The following is a 17285-nucleotide window of genomic DNA, read 5'->3' as shown; positions in this document are numbered from 1 at the left end:
CCAATGTTAACTTTACATTCCAAAGATAAAGTTTTTCTTTTCTTGTTTGATGCAGAAGAATTAGTTCTACTTCGTTTGGATGACATAGTAGAGTCTCTCGAGTCTCCGTAGATATAACACACACAGAAATAAATAACACAAAATAAATTGTAGCTATGTGTGGATTCCGCGCGACACGTCCGAACATGTAAACTGAATAATATTGTGGGGGGTGAGTAATCAAGGGTTGCGTGGCGCTCAAACAAAAGACGAATCGACGAGATTTGAAAATCGCGTAACTCCGGGTTCGCGTAAGTCGGGGTATTACTGTACTTTTAAGTGTATACATATATATATATAAAGGAACATAGTGACTAGTGACACAAAATCTTCCAGACAACAGTAAATTTTAAGTACAGTACATAGTGTTCTGTAAGTAATGATTAATTTGTTAAAGATTCTCTAGTGGAATTGGGCAGCAAACATGACGAATTTCTTCAAAATGTAACTCAGAAGTATCAAAACATGGAGCGAGAGAAACAACAGACTGAGGTAAAATTTATTTCTTTTATGTTCACAGAGAAATAATTAAATCGGTATTTATCGTATTTTTAAATAAATCTCATGCAGCTGAAGCTGGCAAAAATGGAAAAGTTATACGCCTCCACTTTAGAAAGATTGTCTTCGGTTGCAGATAATTTAAAAGAATTTCATGATAAATTGTTCGATAAAAATGTAAAATTGTTTTTTCATCATTCTTGTTAATATTCAATTAATAAATTTTTATCCATTCGTTTTGATAGGAAATCGCTATGGAAAAAACCGATTTCACGAAACAAAGTCAAGAACCACCTCCAGTAATCAATTCAGAGAACTGACCATTTGCTAAGGTAAACTAACTTAATTTTATAATACGTATAATAGAAAAAAATATTAAATGACGATTTCAGCCATTTTTACATTTTTTTTGCAGGATTTGTGGTATTAAAATTATTCATTTGGAAGTTTGATATCGATCTAAATTTTCAAGAAAAATATAAGAATTTTAGTGATCAAAATTAAAAAAAACTGCTTTATGTATAATTATAAACTTTTAAATAAAACTATTTTAAAATGTCAAATCCTTTTATAAACAAATTAAGCATCATATGAAATATAAGTAGACTGAGCTACAGCATATCGCTTTGGGGGATCCGGAATCAATTATAACGGGTCGAAAAATCCTAGGAATTTTCCGATATTACGTTGACAAATTAGGGCCTCGTGAGGTGCACGGGTTGCTCATCACTACAACGAAGTATAGGATTTATCTGGGACACTAAACGACAGTTAATGCTAATTTACTCACCAGGTCCACTGTATTTTTTTTATTTTTTGCACCAATGTGACTAAGGAACACACAATTAATTCGATTAAGGATTAAATTTTATTTAATGTTTTAACAAATTGGTTTTGAAGTTCCCAACCAATTTACAATATAAAATTAGTTAAATATAATAAAATTTATTGTGAAAGCAATATTTATATTTCTATAAACATATATTTAGATTCCCCATTTTAAGCATGGAAAATATTCATTTATGTTATATCTTTGGCATATACATTTTCAGTCATACATAAAAATAAATAATTTTTTTCCCCCACTATACCTTATAGCTGGCAATTAAAAATAATTCAAAAAATCAAACATAAATCTACACACACACGTATTTATGCTTGGTTCTAGTTCCCCTATTTTTATAATACAAATAAATTTGTACTAGAAAATTCCTTTTTTTATTACGTGAAACGTCTTGAGCGGCCCGCGTTATAAAACTTTGGGAACTATAAACCCTCCGCAATAATTTGTTACAAGCATCTGTTTAATATCCTTGATTTTTCTAACTTTTCACTGATTTATATTGTTGATAACTTCCAGTTTGGATGGAAGAATAGGTCTTCATTCTGTTTTATCGACGTTATCTTCGCAACTCGAGTTCGTTTTATCGTCCGAGGCTGAATTATTGGGGTTTTTCTCAACTTCTTGCATAGCTGTTCGAGGGGGAACTGAAGCAGTTACTTCCAATACTTCTGTGAATTCTGTCACAGATTCTGTAGCTAATGCTTTCCTCACAGTACGTTGTGTTAATTGATCATCGTCTACTTTTTGTTTTTCTTGATTGGAAACTTCTGACAGATGAGCTTTTTCTGTTTCTATACTAATTTCTTGTAAAACTGAATTTTCTGCTATTGGTTGGGAATCTGTATTTTGTTTAACAGTGGAATTATTTTCTATTGATTTTTGTTCATTATTTACCAATAACTGATCTTCAGTATCTAAAATAGAATTTTCAACATTTCCAATTCCTTTACTTTTATCTTTTACACCAGGAATATCTAAAACTTCTGAAGTATTTTCAGAAGTTTGGGAATTTACAGTTTCATCCTTAATTTCAGAAGCATTATTAATTTCTTTACAAACTTCAACAGATAAATCATGCTTTTCTTTTTCTTCAGATGTCTGATTGGAAATTTTTTCTTCACAGTGATTGTTTTCATTTTCAAAATCCTTAACACAATCTTGTTTATTTTCTTCAGTTATTTTTGTATTTTCCTCGTTGAGTATTATATCTGTCTCTCTGTTTTCAAATTCCATATTTGAATCCTGTTCTTGTTCCACTATTTCAACAAAATCATTTTTGAATTCCTTTTCTTTATCTTCAAATTTATTATCTATGTCATATTCTACAGTAGATGTTTTAAGACAATTTTCTTCTTTGAATGCCGTGCTTTCTTCATTATTTTCATTTTCAGATTTATTACCTGCTTCTTTGTTTGTTTCCGATGATTTTAAATCATTTTCAGATGTGGTACTCTCTTCTTTGTGTTCATCTACAAATTGTTTGGATGATTCATATACTGTTTCAGAAACAACAATATGAGCATTTTCAGAATCTGTATTTTCCTCTCTGGTTTTATTTTCAGATTTGTTATCTGTCTCTTGCACCTTTTCTTTAACATCATGATGATCTATGGAATTATCATTTGCATTATTTTCACTTTCAACTTCTGTAATCATGTCTAATTTTTCATTAGTTATTTCATTATATTTCTCTTCAGAATTTAAACTTTCTTCAGTTTCATTAATTATTTCATGCTCTTCACTTTGAAATGATTCTAGTTTTTCACATTCTTTTAATGCTGTATTTTCATTTGAATCTTCCATGGATTGAATAAAGATTTCTTGCCCTTTTTTCTCATATATTTCATAAACGATTTTATCGTGTTCTTCAGTCACTAAACTTTCATTTTTGATTTCTGCTATATACTGCTCACTGATTTCTTGTTCTACAGAAATAGCACTTTCTTTATTCTCAACTATATTTGTATAGTCTTCTGATTTATTTTCTTTTCGACATAGATCTAAACTCTGAGAAGTATATTCCATATCTTCTATTTCTGTCTGGTCAACAGGATCATTTTCTATATTTTCTAAATATTTTAATGCAACAGCTATACAATCAGAACACTGCTCAACAGAAAATATATCTGAATGACTGTCATTGTCTAAATTTATGACAGTCAAATCTAACGAATTATCTGATGATTGCATTAATGAATCCCGAGGGTTTTGTTCAAATTTTTCACTATGTTGCGATGACAAAGTTGAGTTTACAAATTCATTTTGAGTTAGTGACTTTGAGAGCAAATTATCACAGTCTTTCATAGAATTTTCTTCTTGACTTACTTGAATACTTTGTTCATAATTATCCCCAGAATTTAGCTGGGGGTATTCATTTTTATCTTGAGATACTTCTTTTTCAACAGAGTTATCAAAATTTGAATCTTCTTGTTCTTCACATATTTTTGATTCATAAGAAATGTCTTTTTTATTCAAGCATTCTTCAGAATATACATTTTTATCTAACTGATTGTCACAATTTTTTAAGTCAGCATCAACAGCAAATGAACACTTAATCAATTGATGTTCTGTATCTGATTCTACACTAATATCGTCTTTAATTTTAGGAGTAATGTCATCATTTGGTCCTGATAATTCTAATGATTCACCACCACTAGTAGTAACATCTTCCCAAGAATCTTCATGATTTTCACCTTCTGGAAGTAATGCTTTGTTCTGTAAATTATCAACATAGTTTGAATTTGAAATCCATGAATCATGTTCATTTGACAAACCTTTATTCTGATTGTCATTAGGTTGATTCTCCCATCCATCATTAGTTTCAATCTTACTTTTTTCATTTGCATTAATTGTAAATGATTGAACTGTATTACAAGATTCCCAGCCATCACTAATAACCAGTTTTGAAGTGTCAACATTCCAATCTACTGATTCCAAGACATTTTCACCATGTACAAATTTTTTCTTGTGAAAATCTTTATTTTGAGCAGGAAAAAAGTTTTTACGTTGATTATTTCGGTTATTCTGATTTTCTCTGAACCATTTTCCATTTGAATTATTAAATCGTCGATCACCTCTTTTCTTTAAATCCCAGTTACGTTCTCCACTTCTTCTTTCATCAAATCCATCTGATTTTTCTCTTTTATGAATATTGTTTTCCCAACCAGTTGGAGATTTTTTCTGATTAGAATTTTCATATCTTTCTTCTTCACCATCCCATCCACTTTCATTAAATTTTGATTTCATTGAAGAATTATATATTTTTTTATTTCCTCTAAAACTTTCTGTTCTTAATTTGTCAGAATATTTATTTTTACCTTCAGTTGACATATTGCTGTTATAATTTTCCCATACATCTGATAATTTTTCAGCATACTTTTTATATTCTGTTGATGAGTTATTGTAAGTTTCCCATCCATCAAATGATTTTCTTTGATCTGGTGATTTCTCTAAATATTTATTTTTATATTCTGTTGACGAACTATTATGTTCTTCCCAACCATCTGACGATTTTTTCGTCCAGTTTTCTTTTGATTTACTCCAACTGTTTTCATTTCTAGTTTTAGCATTAGATTTATTCCATCCTTCTTCCATCCAACCATCAGAATTTTTTCTTGTTTTATTCCATTGTTTTTCTCCATCCCTAAATTCACCCTTTGTTCCTTCTGTATAATAATTCTGAGTATCTTCAAACTTTTCTTGATTATTTTTAAATTTAAATTTTCTTCCATGAAATTTCTCTTGAGAATTTGAATTCCAATTATCTGACTGTTTTCTTTTATCGCCATCCAATGCTTCCCAGTTTTCATTAGTTTTTTGGTCTAAATTTCTCTGCCATTCTTCTGAAGTATTACTAAAATCTTTCTTAAATACAGTTTCATTTTGTTTCCAATTTCTGTCATTTCTGCTTCGAGAATTCTGAAAAGTGTCCCATCCATCACCCTTAACTGTTATTTTAAAATTTGCTTTTTTCATATTTTCTAGTTTCCAACTATTATCGTGTCTAAAATAATACTTTTCTTCATTATCCACAAAATTACTTTTTCTTTCAAACTGTAATTTTTCTTCCTGATTTTTTTGTAAGTCTTTAAATCCTTTTGAAACAAAAGACGAATCTTTAACTTCAGAACTTCTTACAATAGTTAATGAATTGTTTTCATTTACAACAACTGATCTATCTTTATTTTTAGCTTCGGATTCAGTACCAGAATCAACAACAATTGGATTGAAACTGTTTTGATTTCCTTTCATACCTTCTTTATTACCTTAAAATAATACAGAACAATTAATTTTTAAAAAATTAGAAAATTAAGTGCTTAAATTACATTTCTTCTTTAAATTAACTTATTAAAAAAGGTGATAAAATTATATAATAAGGTACATTAAAAACTATAATAATACACTTGAAATTAATTTAAATAGCATTAAATTAAATTTAATATGATAATCTATAAATTTAAACCCATTCATGAATTTAATATATTGATATTTAAAAAAAAAAAAAAAAAAAAACATTAAATCCAGCTGTTAACACTGTTTATAGTCTCTAAAGGAAAAGGAACAAAGCCATACTTAAGATCTATATTGTATCCTTCTGCTATAACAAGAACAGATCAGACCAGAAGATATGATTACATTTCATTAAGTGCTGTTCAAATCAAATTCCAAAAACCTAAATATGCAAGATGATCACTTATGACAAAGTATTGCTGACAGACAATAAATGGATCATTAATTCTTTTTATATTGAATTTAAAATTCACAAGTAAAATATTGTTAAAAATATATTGCAGAAAAAAATGATTATTTGCAACAATGTGTATTACTGTTTATTTGAAGATACATACTCATAACTGATAGCAACACATCACAACTTTGTTCTTTTTCCATGGAGAGTACACCAATGTAGCTTTACTTATATATGCATGTAATTAAAGTAAGGGAAAACCATCAAATATATCTAAAAAAATATCAAAAATAACAAAATATTTTGTCTTACAATGTGTTACAGTTTAACACTCAATACAGTGGGTGATTGGATAACAAAAACTTTTGCAAAAGATTTTTACGATCGGACAATGAACACATGTTCGGATAATGAACACTTCACTGAACAAACACAAGAAGAAGTGACGTAAAATAACAAATACCGATTGGTCTTCCTTTGTCTTCAGGCAACAATTCGAAACTTTTCGGTGTGTAGGAGATGTCAACATAGACATTCAACCCAGTATATACTGATCGGATAGTATTCCCCCAAACTTTGAAACACTCCCTTGTAATTCCAGCCTTTTATATTTCTGATAGAAACAATTCTTTTATGTTTTCTTCTAAAAAAGCGGATTTATGCCGATATCTGCTATTAAAGATCTTTTGAAGAAGTGGGATGTCGTCAGAACAACGGTCTTAAAATGGCATCCAAACCAGGTTAGTTAATAGGCTTAGGGATCTCTACAATTACAATGCGATTAATTACTTCTGAAAAATCATGAAGACAGAGAAGCAATCGACATTGGACAGATTCTTTAACCCCCACAAACAGAAAAAACATGACAAATAAAAATGCAAGACCATATTTATATGTATTTTTAAAATTATATATGAATAAACGTAGTAAGAAAGTATATATTTTTTATTTTTTGGGAGTCTCCAGAACGAATTAATCAAATTCCCATAGAAACCTATGGTAAATCAATAATCCGTTAACGAACAATTTGAATAGCAAACAAAGTCTTGGAACGGATTATGTTCGTTAACCGATCTCTCACTGTATCTTATAAACTATTATATTGTTGAATAGTTGATATTAAGCACCATTTACCTATATTTAAAGATGTCTATTATGAATTTTCTTAATATAATTAGAAATAATGCATTATTTTATTTTATGATTATTAATTTCCTAAAATTATTATTTAACGAGTAATCAATTATTTAATCTATACACAAAAAGGTATGAAATGATATAAAGTGTTGATGTTAGACCACCAAAGATGGCCAGAAGCTAAATCTAAAATATTAAATAATACATGATTTAGACCAGTGTTTCTCAACCTCTAACGAATCGTCGCACCCTTCAGTAAAACCGTTACGTAGTATCACCCCCTTAACTACAAAATTCCGATGCCGAAGGCCAAGACTAATGCCAAATTCGTACTGCATTGAATAGACTAGTGACTAGTATGTTATTTGTTTATATATATTATGAAATATTATATGTATTGTTTTACGAAATTTTGAATCCTTCATTCGATTTGGAATGATAACTGAGGATGATTGCTTAAAGCATTCGAAAGCGTTTTTAAGATATTAAAAAACGATTTGCTGGATTGTTTAAAGGTTTTAATTTTTGTTATTTGCTTAATTATTGTATGATATAACGAATAATATATCTAATTATTCTTAATATAATGTTTTACTATATCACCCAGAAAATTGTTTTTCACTCCCCAAAATATAAATTGTTATTAATCATCCTCTCAACATGGAAAAACGCCCACATGGGGTGACATTACCCCCGTTAAGAAACACTGATTTAGACTAATAGATCAAGGAACATCAAAGTTAATGTTTTGAAGAATTCTGTAGATAAACTAAATATAAATGAATATTTGGTACTAGATTAAATAGATAAAAACAATCTGACACTTTAAAAAGCAAATCTGGTTATTCCATTTAACAAATTAAAAATACAAGCATGGTTCAATAAGTAATCTTAAGTTTTTATGAAGTAACTAATCTTCCTTCATGCAAACATCACTTAAATAAAATCACAATTCTTTCATTTCCAGCATCAACTGCTTTTATACATACTTGCCAGTTTTGCATATACAGTAGAACATCATTTATCCGAATCAATTGGGGACTGGGGTGGTTCGGATAACTTATTTTTCGGATAACGAATCATGTACAAAAAAATATATTAATTTATCCCGTGTTGAAACTTTTTTCCGTTGCGTGTCACTTTGCGTTGAATTTTCATCAATGTTAGCCTAACGAAGACTATTGTATCGTTAAAAATTATTTTTTTATTTTGTACAAACAAAATAAATATATTGAAAAATATAAAAACAATAAAAACTTATACTTCAGATGTTAATTTAGTATCAAAAACGTAAAATATTTGAGTAACCCAAGAAATAGCCGAAGATTGCAGCGCCACAGCACTAGCGAAAATTTAAATTTGCCGACTGGAATGCTTTCGGATAACAGACGTTTCAGATAACCAGCTTTCGAATAAACGACGCTCTACTGTATCAACAAATTGTAGATGATGCAGTGCACTGAGTCAACACTCATCTTCAAAATCTCAGTCAGTTCTTTCTTTTATGAAAGAACTGACTGAGATTTTGAAGATGAGATTAGAAAGAGCCGATTGAAATTCTGTGGTACACTGTTAATTTTCCTGAATTGACTCATGTGCAGTTCAATTGCATGGAGTGTGATACCTTCTTGCAATTGGCTGACTATGATGAGTTAGTCATACTTACCTTATTGTTCTCAAGCTTATTAGCTCCATTTGTAGGCTTGCTGCAGGGATAAGCAAAACCTTCTACCATTATGTTCAGACAATATGGATGTCTGAGTTTTATGCCTTCAATTGTGATAAAACAGAAATAAAACACTGTTCTTTCTTGATACAAACAGCTAGAGGTGCCACCATCTTGTACTGGCTGTACTAATGTTGCAGTGCATACAATACATGATCTGACTTGCAGGGCTGACGAGGTAAAATTCTTCAGGCCCACGGATTTACAGAGCCCTGACATCGTCTCACAACTTGCTTTTTTACATACTAATTAACCACAGGACAGTGTGAATTTCATCCCATGGCCTGGCAACACTCTTGATATCCCTGCTAACTTGGTCATTATGTGCAACAAGACTGCTCTATAACATAACCCCATGCATATCTGCTGAAATATTTTTTACAGTACTTTTGAGATTACTTATTAAACCTGATTCATATAAGGTCTTAATCATCATAGTTCTCACATATATTTACATCTATGTATTTAATAGTATTAAATTTATGAATGTGCAAATTCAACTACTAATAAAATATAGAAACTAGCAGTATTTAAAAACTATCAGCACATTAAATTTCATTAAAATTAATGAAAAACAGTTGTCAAATTATTTTTAACAGAATTCTTTGTATAATCTTCTATTATAATGTTATATTTTAAAGTTTCTTCCTTATTTTCAATTAAGTATTGAAATCAAACAGAATATATAAATAAAATATTAAAAAATTTCCTTACCAGGTTCTGTGAGCCATCTTGGTTGTTTATAATAAACATTCTCAGTTTTTTGAACATCTCTATCTCTAAATAAAATAATAAGAAATTATATAGTATAACATAATAATACTTAGCAGAAAAAAAACACATATATATATACTCTTCAATTTTATTTAAATCCCATTCTCTCTTCCAAGATCCCGAAGAAGTTAATTGTCTTGCAATTCTCTCTTCATCTATTTTTAATCGTTCGGCCTTCCAATTTTCATATTCTTTTCTTTCTTTTCCAGTCATTTGTAACATTATGTTAGTGTTTGTTGTTGGAGGATGTTGCTATGTATAAAAATTTAACAACAGAAAAAATTAATTTTCTAATTAAAAACTAAACTTTTTTTTGTATTTTTCCTTAATTTTATTTTAACCCATCTGATTTTTATCACATGCAGATGTAAGATCTAATTTATGAGAATTATTATTATTATTATTTCCCATTAGATATTTCTGTTGAATCATATTATATACACCCACAACAGCTGCAAATGATCGGGCTAAATTTGGATATAATCATTGTATCCAAAGGTAGCCCGAGCATTTGCGGCAGTTGTGAGTGTATATAATTTGTTATGTAAATTTGTAAGAATAATTATATATTAACAATATATTTTATTCACTNAATCGCATCCAAACCAGGTTGAAGCTTGGGGATTTCTACAATTGTTATGCTGTTAATTATTTACGAAAAATCCTGAAGAAGAGAGAAAAGCAATCGACATTAGACAGATTCTTTAACCCTTTCAAACGGAAAAAAACATGACTATTAAAAATGCAAAACTGTGTATATATGTATTTTTATTATTATATATGAATAAACGTAGTAAGAAAGTATATATTTTTTATTTTTTGGGAGTCTCCAGAACGAATTAATCAAATTCCCATAGAAACCTATGGTAAATCAATAATCCGTTAACGAACAATTTGAATAGCAAACAAAGTCTTGGAACGGATTATGTTCGTTAACCGATCTCTCACTGTATCTTATAAACTATTATATTGTTGAATAGTTGATATTAAGCACCATTTACCTATATTTAAAGATGTCTATTATGAATTTTCTTAATATAATTAGAAATAATGCATTATTTTATTTTATGATTATTAATTTCCTAAAATTATTATTTAACGAGTAATCAATTATTTAATCTATACACAAAAAGGTATGAAATGATATAAAGTGTTGATGTTAGACCACCAAAGATGGCCAGAAGCTAAATCTAAAATATTAAATAATACATGATTTAGACCAGTGTTTCTCAACCTCTAACGAATCGTCGCACCCTTCAGTAAAACCGTTACGTAGTATCACCCCCTTAACTACAAAATTCCGATGCCGAAGGCCAAGACTAATGCCAAATTCGTACTGCATTGAATAGACTAGTGACTAGTATGTTATTTGTTTATATATATTATGAAATATTATATGTATTGTTTTACGAAATTTTGAATCCTTCATTCGATTTGGAATGATAACTGAGGATGATTGCTTAAAGCATTCGAAAGCGTTTTTAAGATATTAAAAAACGATTTGCTGGATTGTTTAAAGGTTTTAATTTTTGTTATTTGCTTAATTATTGTATGATATAACGAATAATATATCTAATTATTCTTAATATAATGTTTTACTATATCACCCAGAAAATTGTTTTTCACTCCCCAAAATATAAATTGTTATTAATCATCCTCTCAACATGGAAAAACGCCCACATGGGGTGACATTACCCCCGTTAAGAAACACTGATTTAGACTAATAGATCAAGGAACATCAAAGTTAATGTTTTGAAGAATTCTGTAGATAAACTAAATATAAATGAATATTTGGTACTAGATTAAATAGATAAAAACAATCTGACACTTTAAAAAGCAAATCTGGTTATTCCATTTAACAAATTAAAAATACAAGCATGGTTCAATAAGTAATCTTAAGTTTTTATGAAGTAACTAATCTTCCTTCATGCAAACATCACTTAAATAAAATCACAATTCTTTCATTTCCAGCATCAACTGCTTTTATACATACTTGCCAGTTTTGCATATACAGTAGAACATCATTTATCCGAATCAATTGGGGACTGGGGTGGTTCGGATAACTTATTTTTCGGATAACGAATCATGTACAAAAAAATATATTAATTTATCCCGTGTTGAAACTTTTTTCCGTTGCGTGTCACTTTGCGTTGAATTTTCATCAATGTTAGCCTAACGAAGACTATTGTATCGTTAAAAATTATTTTTTTATTTTGTACAAACAAAATAAATATATTGAAAAATATAAAAACAATAAAAACTTATACTTCAGATGTTAATTTAGTATCAAAAACGTAAAATATTTGAGTAACCCAAGAAATAGCCGAAGATTGCAGCGCCACAGCACTAGCGAAAATTTAAATTTGCCGACTGGAATGCTTTCGGATAACAGACGTTTCAGATAACCAGCTTTCGAATAAACGACGCTCTACTGTATCAACAAATTGTAGATGATGCAGTGCACTGAGTCAACACTCATCTTCAAAATCTCAGTCAGTTCTTTCTTTTATGAAAGAACTGACTGAGATTTTGAAGATGAGATTAGAAAGAGCCGATTGAAATTCTGTGGTACACTGTTAATTTTCCTGAATTGACTCATGTGCAGTTCAATTGCATGGAGTGTGATACCTTCTTGCAATTGGCTGACTATGATGAGTTAGTCATACTTACCTTATTGTTCTCAAGCTTATTAGCTCCATTTGTAGGCTTGCTGCAGGGATAAGCAAAACCTTCTACCATTATGTTCAGACAATATGGATGTCTGAGTTTTATGCCTTCAATTGTGATAAAACAGAAATAAAACACTGTTCTTTCTTGATACAAACAGCTAGAGGTGCCACCATCTTGTACTGGCTGTACTAATGTTGCAGTGCATACAATACATGATCTGACTTGCAGGGCTGACGAGGTAAAATTCTTCAGGCCCACGGATTTACAGAGCCCTGACATCGTCTCACAACTTGCTTTTTTACATACTAATTAACCACAGGACAGTGTGAATTTCATCCCATGGCCTGGCAACACTCTTGATATCCCTGCTAACTTGGTCATTATGTGCAACAAGACTGCTCTATAACATAACCCCATGCATATCTGCTGAAATATTTTTTACAGTACTTTTGAGATTACTTATTAAACCTGATTCATATAAGGTCTTAATCATCATAGTTCTCACATATATTTACATCTATGTATTTAATAGTATTAAATTTATGAATGTGCAAATTCAACTACTAATAAAATATAGAAACTAGCAGTATTTAAAAACTATCAGCACATTAAATTTCATTAAAATTAATGAAAAACAGTTGTCAAATTATTTTTAACAGAATTCTTTGTATAATCTTCTATTATAATGTTATATTTTAAAGTTTCTTCCTTATTTTCAATTAAGTATTGAAATCAAACAGAATATATAAATAAAATATTAAAAAATTTCCTTACCAGGTTCTGTGAGCCATCTTGGTTGTTTATAATAAACATTCTCAGTTTTTTGAACATCTCTATCTCTAAATAAAATAATAAGAAATTATATAGTATAACATAATAATACTTAGCAGAAAAAAAACACATATATATATACTCTTCAATTTTATTTAAATCCCATTCTCTCTTCCAAGATCCCGAAGAAGTTAATTGTCTTGCAATTCTCTCTTCATCTATTTTTAATCGTTCGGCCTTCCAATTTTCATATTCTTTTCTTTCTTTTCCAGTCATTTGTAACATTATGTTAGTGTTTGTTGTTGGAGGATGTTGCTATGTATAAAAATTTAACAACAGAAAAAATTAATTTTCTAATTAAAAACTAAACTTTTTTTTGTATTTTTCCTTAATTTTATTTTAACCCATCTGATTTTTATCACATGCAGATGTAAGATCTAATTTATGAGAATTATTATTATTATTATTTCCCATTAGATATTTCTGTTGAATCATATTATATACACCCACAACAGCTGCAAATGATCGGGCTAAATTTGGATATAATCATTGTATCCAAAGGTAGCCCGAGCATTTGCGGCAGTTGTGAGTGTATATAATTTGTTATGTAAATTTGTAAGAATAATTATATATTAACAATATATTTTATTCACTTTTTAATCCAGCTAAAAATCAGTTTGCATATAAGAGTATTTAGAAAAATATCTACATAAAAAATAAGAGCAATAAAAAAAATTTCCAAAATAATTTATTGCAATTTGGAAAAATTTTTACTAAAATCAAATGCTAATATTTCTAGTTTAACTGATCCAGCTGCTAATAATTCAATATTACATTATTATGATCTTAATCAAATGAAATGAAAGCATAAGCAAAGAAATATAAACTTAGATACAACTGTAGTATAAAACTTTATTTAAAAAAATATGTTTAACAAGTAAAAAATACTTAAAGTTTAGAAACAGAGTATAGCAATTAATTTGAAGAAAGTTGTCGTAACTACTTTATAAACATTGTCATAAAAAAGCTTATTGCAGGGTTTGAAAACTATCATTGCTTTGCTAATAGAGGTAGAAATAAAGAATTTTACATGATAAAAAGAAAGTAGTATAACTCGTAAGTTTACCTATGCAAAAAAGCAGGATCATTGTTTTAGTTGTGACACTATCAAAGCAGAGCAGCAACATTAAAACTACAGAATGAAGCAAAAAAAAAAAAAAAAAAAATTCTTTTGAATTTTAAAAATTCTATGGTGGTATGGTGGTTAAGTTTTATACAAAACTGACATGGAAAGCATCAGATATCGTTCGTGAAACAGTTTATGGGGAGGATGTTCCAAAGTAACAGTTTCTGTACAGTTTATGAGTGGATGAAGTGTTTCCAAGAGTGCAGGACATTACAGACAATGAGTGCCTAGAAAGCCTTCAATCTCAATCAATGAGTAAACTGTGGCCAATATTCAATTGATAAAAGCAGAAGATTGTTAAGTATCCCTACATGAGATAGCTACAAGACCAAATATCTCTTATAGAAGAACTCAATCAATTATCTCTGATCATTTTAAGACTGATGAGATTTTCTGTGATAAGTACCAAAAGCATTAGACCATAAACACATTTAACATAAGCATTCTGTTGAATTTCTAATTGGTTAGACTGATTCTGAAAACTTATCACCACTTACTAACTGGAGATGAGACATGGATTTACCATTAAGATCCAGAAAATAAAATACAATCAAAATGATGGCTTCCAAAAGTATTTTCAGGTCCAATTAAACTCAAAGCTGAACAAAATTATTCTTTTAATCACTATATCAGTGTATTTCTATTAATAGGACTTATCATACTGGTGTACAAGATTGCAGACTCACAGTTACACAGATTAAAATTGTTTTATTTTCAATTACCTGACCTTAAATTAAGGACATAGATGCATATTAATTAACGAAGTTTTCAATAATATATATCAGGTAATTGAAAATAAAACAATCAAAGCTGAACAGTTTGATAGAGAACTGTTACAGGAAGCTATTATGCTAAAGTTTTGCACAAATTAAAGGAAGAATAAAGAAAAAACAGCCAGGAAAGTTTCACAAACAAATCTTGTTTCATCAAGACAATGCACCTGCACATTCTTCAAAAGATTCTTCATCTGTACTGCATGAATTCAACTGGAAACTATTATCGCATCCTCCCTACAGTCCAGATTGGCCTCTGAAATTGTTTTTTCCCTAAAAGTTATAGGAACATTTGAAGGGAGTCACTTTATAAGGCAAAACAAAGTGATTCCATTATGCAGAATTTTACAGAAATGGATTGGAATGGTGGAAACATTGCTGTGAGAAGTGTTTAGAGTTGAAAGCTACATATGTAAAAAAATTTTAGAAATACAAGTTTTGTTTTCTGTACATCGTGTTTTTCTATGAATTATTTGATAGACCTTTCTAGTAGTATTGTATTAAAAATACAATACTACTAGAAAGGTCTATCAAAAAGGTCTATCAAAAGGTCTATTGTATTAAAAATACAATACTACTGTGCAAATGAAGTATTACTTCTTACATGTGAAAATTGTTTTTGCATTTTTATTTCATTTATAAGAGCATACTCATAAGTGTGCCAGTTTGTTTTCACTCATAAGACCACTGCACTGCTATGTAATTTTACATGTGCACTGCACTTTTATGCACATGTAAAATTACTTAAAAATTAACTATTCAGTGACATTTCTGGTAATCATTATTAAGAATAAAAAAAATACTTCCAATACTATAAAAATTTTTTAAAAATTGAGTTTTTTTAAGTACTTTGCAGAATATAGTCAATTTTGACTCATCTATAAAAGTATGATCTTATATCCAAATATAAGGTCATGGTATATTTTAAAGGTATAGTAATGAAATATTTGTTCCAAATTAAAATATTTAACAAAAGCCAAGATCATTTGTTTTGTATGTTCTCCACATAATACTCAAGAATAACAAACAATTCTAATAGGCAATTTTTAACTTCTTGAGGAAGAATTTTAAAGTTTTTCATATCTTTAGAATTATCACAAGATTTGTGTCATATCATAAATTTTAACTTGTTAATAAATATCTGATCTGTTTTGAAAATGGAATCAATGGACTTGTACTGTACATCATGAAAGTTCCTGGAAGATTTGTAAATTCAGTTTGGCCATCAATTGACACATTCTCCAAGCAGTTTTTCAAGATGGGCTTCACAATCTTCAATACTTTCACTATTTCTTAATGACCTTTTTGTTTTGTTTCTGCACTCTTTTGGGCAATCAAAGCTCTTTTTTGATGGCATTTTCAAAAATCAATTAAAATTCAATTATTTATAGACTAGTGCTAAATTATTATTCAACAAACCAACAACAATCATTTTCTCCAACAGATGGCAATACATGTAAAGGCAGAAAAAAGTCTGATGAAAAAGTTGATATTTTGGGGTAGTATATAGCTTAGTGTCAATTCTAAGTAATACTCATATAAACTTTGGTCCAGATCAGTTTAAGAATAAACATTTGTTTAAAGGACAAGCCAGCAAAACTTCATTTTTATACATATAGATTAGAAAAAACTGAAAATAGACTGGACTACTTTGTTTTTGTATTCATATTTGCAAAGAATAAAGTTCAAGATTTGAAAAATTTTCTTTTTAGATAAAACAGCATCCTTACCCTTTCATATTTTCTTTGTTCTTTCATAAGATGTTTAACATTCTGGAAATCTTGTCCACCATAATTAGTATAATGACGTCGATTGGTGCGAGCAACTGCATGATTGGTATTAGCATTTGTACCATCTCTACCATCTCGATAGGGATCAGCAAGGAAATTGACTGGATCAGGTGGTGGTCCATTTTCCTTATTTTAAAATATATAAACTTTTAATTTATTTATAATATATATATATATTATAAATAAAATGTGATAATCCCCTTACTCCAGTGGTTCCAAACTTTTTTGATTCTAGGCATCCTTGCTAAATGCAGATTTTCCCAAGGTGCCCTGTGTCAAATTCCAACAAGTACATTATATTCTAACATTATAAAAATTTTATAACATTTTGTGGCACCCGTGAGGAAGCCGTGGCGCACACTTTGGAAACCACTGCCTTACAAATCCAAT

General features: G+C 29.3%; 2 protein-coding genes across 3 annotated transcripts in view; one reads left to right on the top strand and one right to left on the bottom strand.

The window, feature by feature from the left end:
* Nucleotides 1-870, top strand: part of LOC111620129 — a 4401-nt gene extending 3531 nt beyond the window's left edge. The window contains exons 5-7 of one of the 2 annotated variants that reach the window (XM_023361994.1): nt 446-531; nt 610-714; nt 783-870. In XM_023361994.1, the coding sequence (XP_023217762.1) occupies nt 446-531; nt 610-714; nt 783-857 (266 nt within the window). In that variant the 3' untranslated portion in view covers nt 858-870. Of the gene's footprint in view, nt 1-436; nt 532-609; nt 715-782 lie in introns of both variants that reach the window. The other variant, XM_023361993.1, reaches the window with a different exon arrangement.
* A 263-nt stretch (nt 871-1133) lies between these two features.
* Nucleotides 1134-17022, bottom strand: LOC111620127 (putative uncharacterized protein DDB_G0282133). Its single transcript, XM_023361989.1, has 4 exons — nt 16836-17022; nt 13289-13461; nt 13150-13214; nt 1134-5646 (listed from the first exon to the last, which is right to left on the bottom strand). The coding sequence occupies exons 1-4, from the start codon at nt 16860-16862 to the stop codon at nt 1919-1921; spliced, it is 3993 nt and encodes a 1330-aa protein (XP_023217757.1). The 5' UTR covers nt 16863-17022; the 3' UTR covers nt 1134-1918.
* Between the last annotated feature and the right edge of the window lie 263 nt (nt 17023-17285).

The sequence above is a fragment of the Centruroides sculpturatus genome, unplaced genomic scaffold (genome assembly GCF_000671375.1).
Source record: "Centruroides sculpturatus isolate CEXI.00-Female unplaced genomic scaffold, Cexi_2.0 scaffold109, whole genome shotgun sequence".
In the NCBI taxonomy this organism is placed as follows: Eukaryota; Metazoa; Arthropoda; class Arachnida; order Scorpiones; family Buthidae; genus Centruroides; species Centruroides sculpturatus.
Note: the sequence above shows the minus strand (reverse complement) of the source record. Positions and strands in the feature narration are given on the sequence as shown.

Coding starts and splice junctions, on each gene's coding strand:
- LOC111620127 (XM_023361989.1), bottom strand. CDS start 16,862: ATGAAAGAACAAAGAAAATATGAAAGG. Junction 13,215..13,288: donor GATTTAAATAAAATTGAAGA/GTATATATATAT, acceptor TATTTTATTTAG/AGATAGAGATGTTCAAAAAA. Junction 5,647..13,149: donor AAGATGGCTCACAGAACCTG/GTAAGGAAATTT, acceptor TATTATTTTAAG/GTAATAAAGAAGGTATGAAA.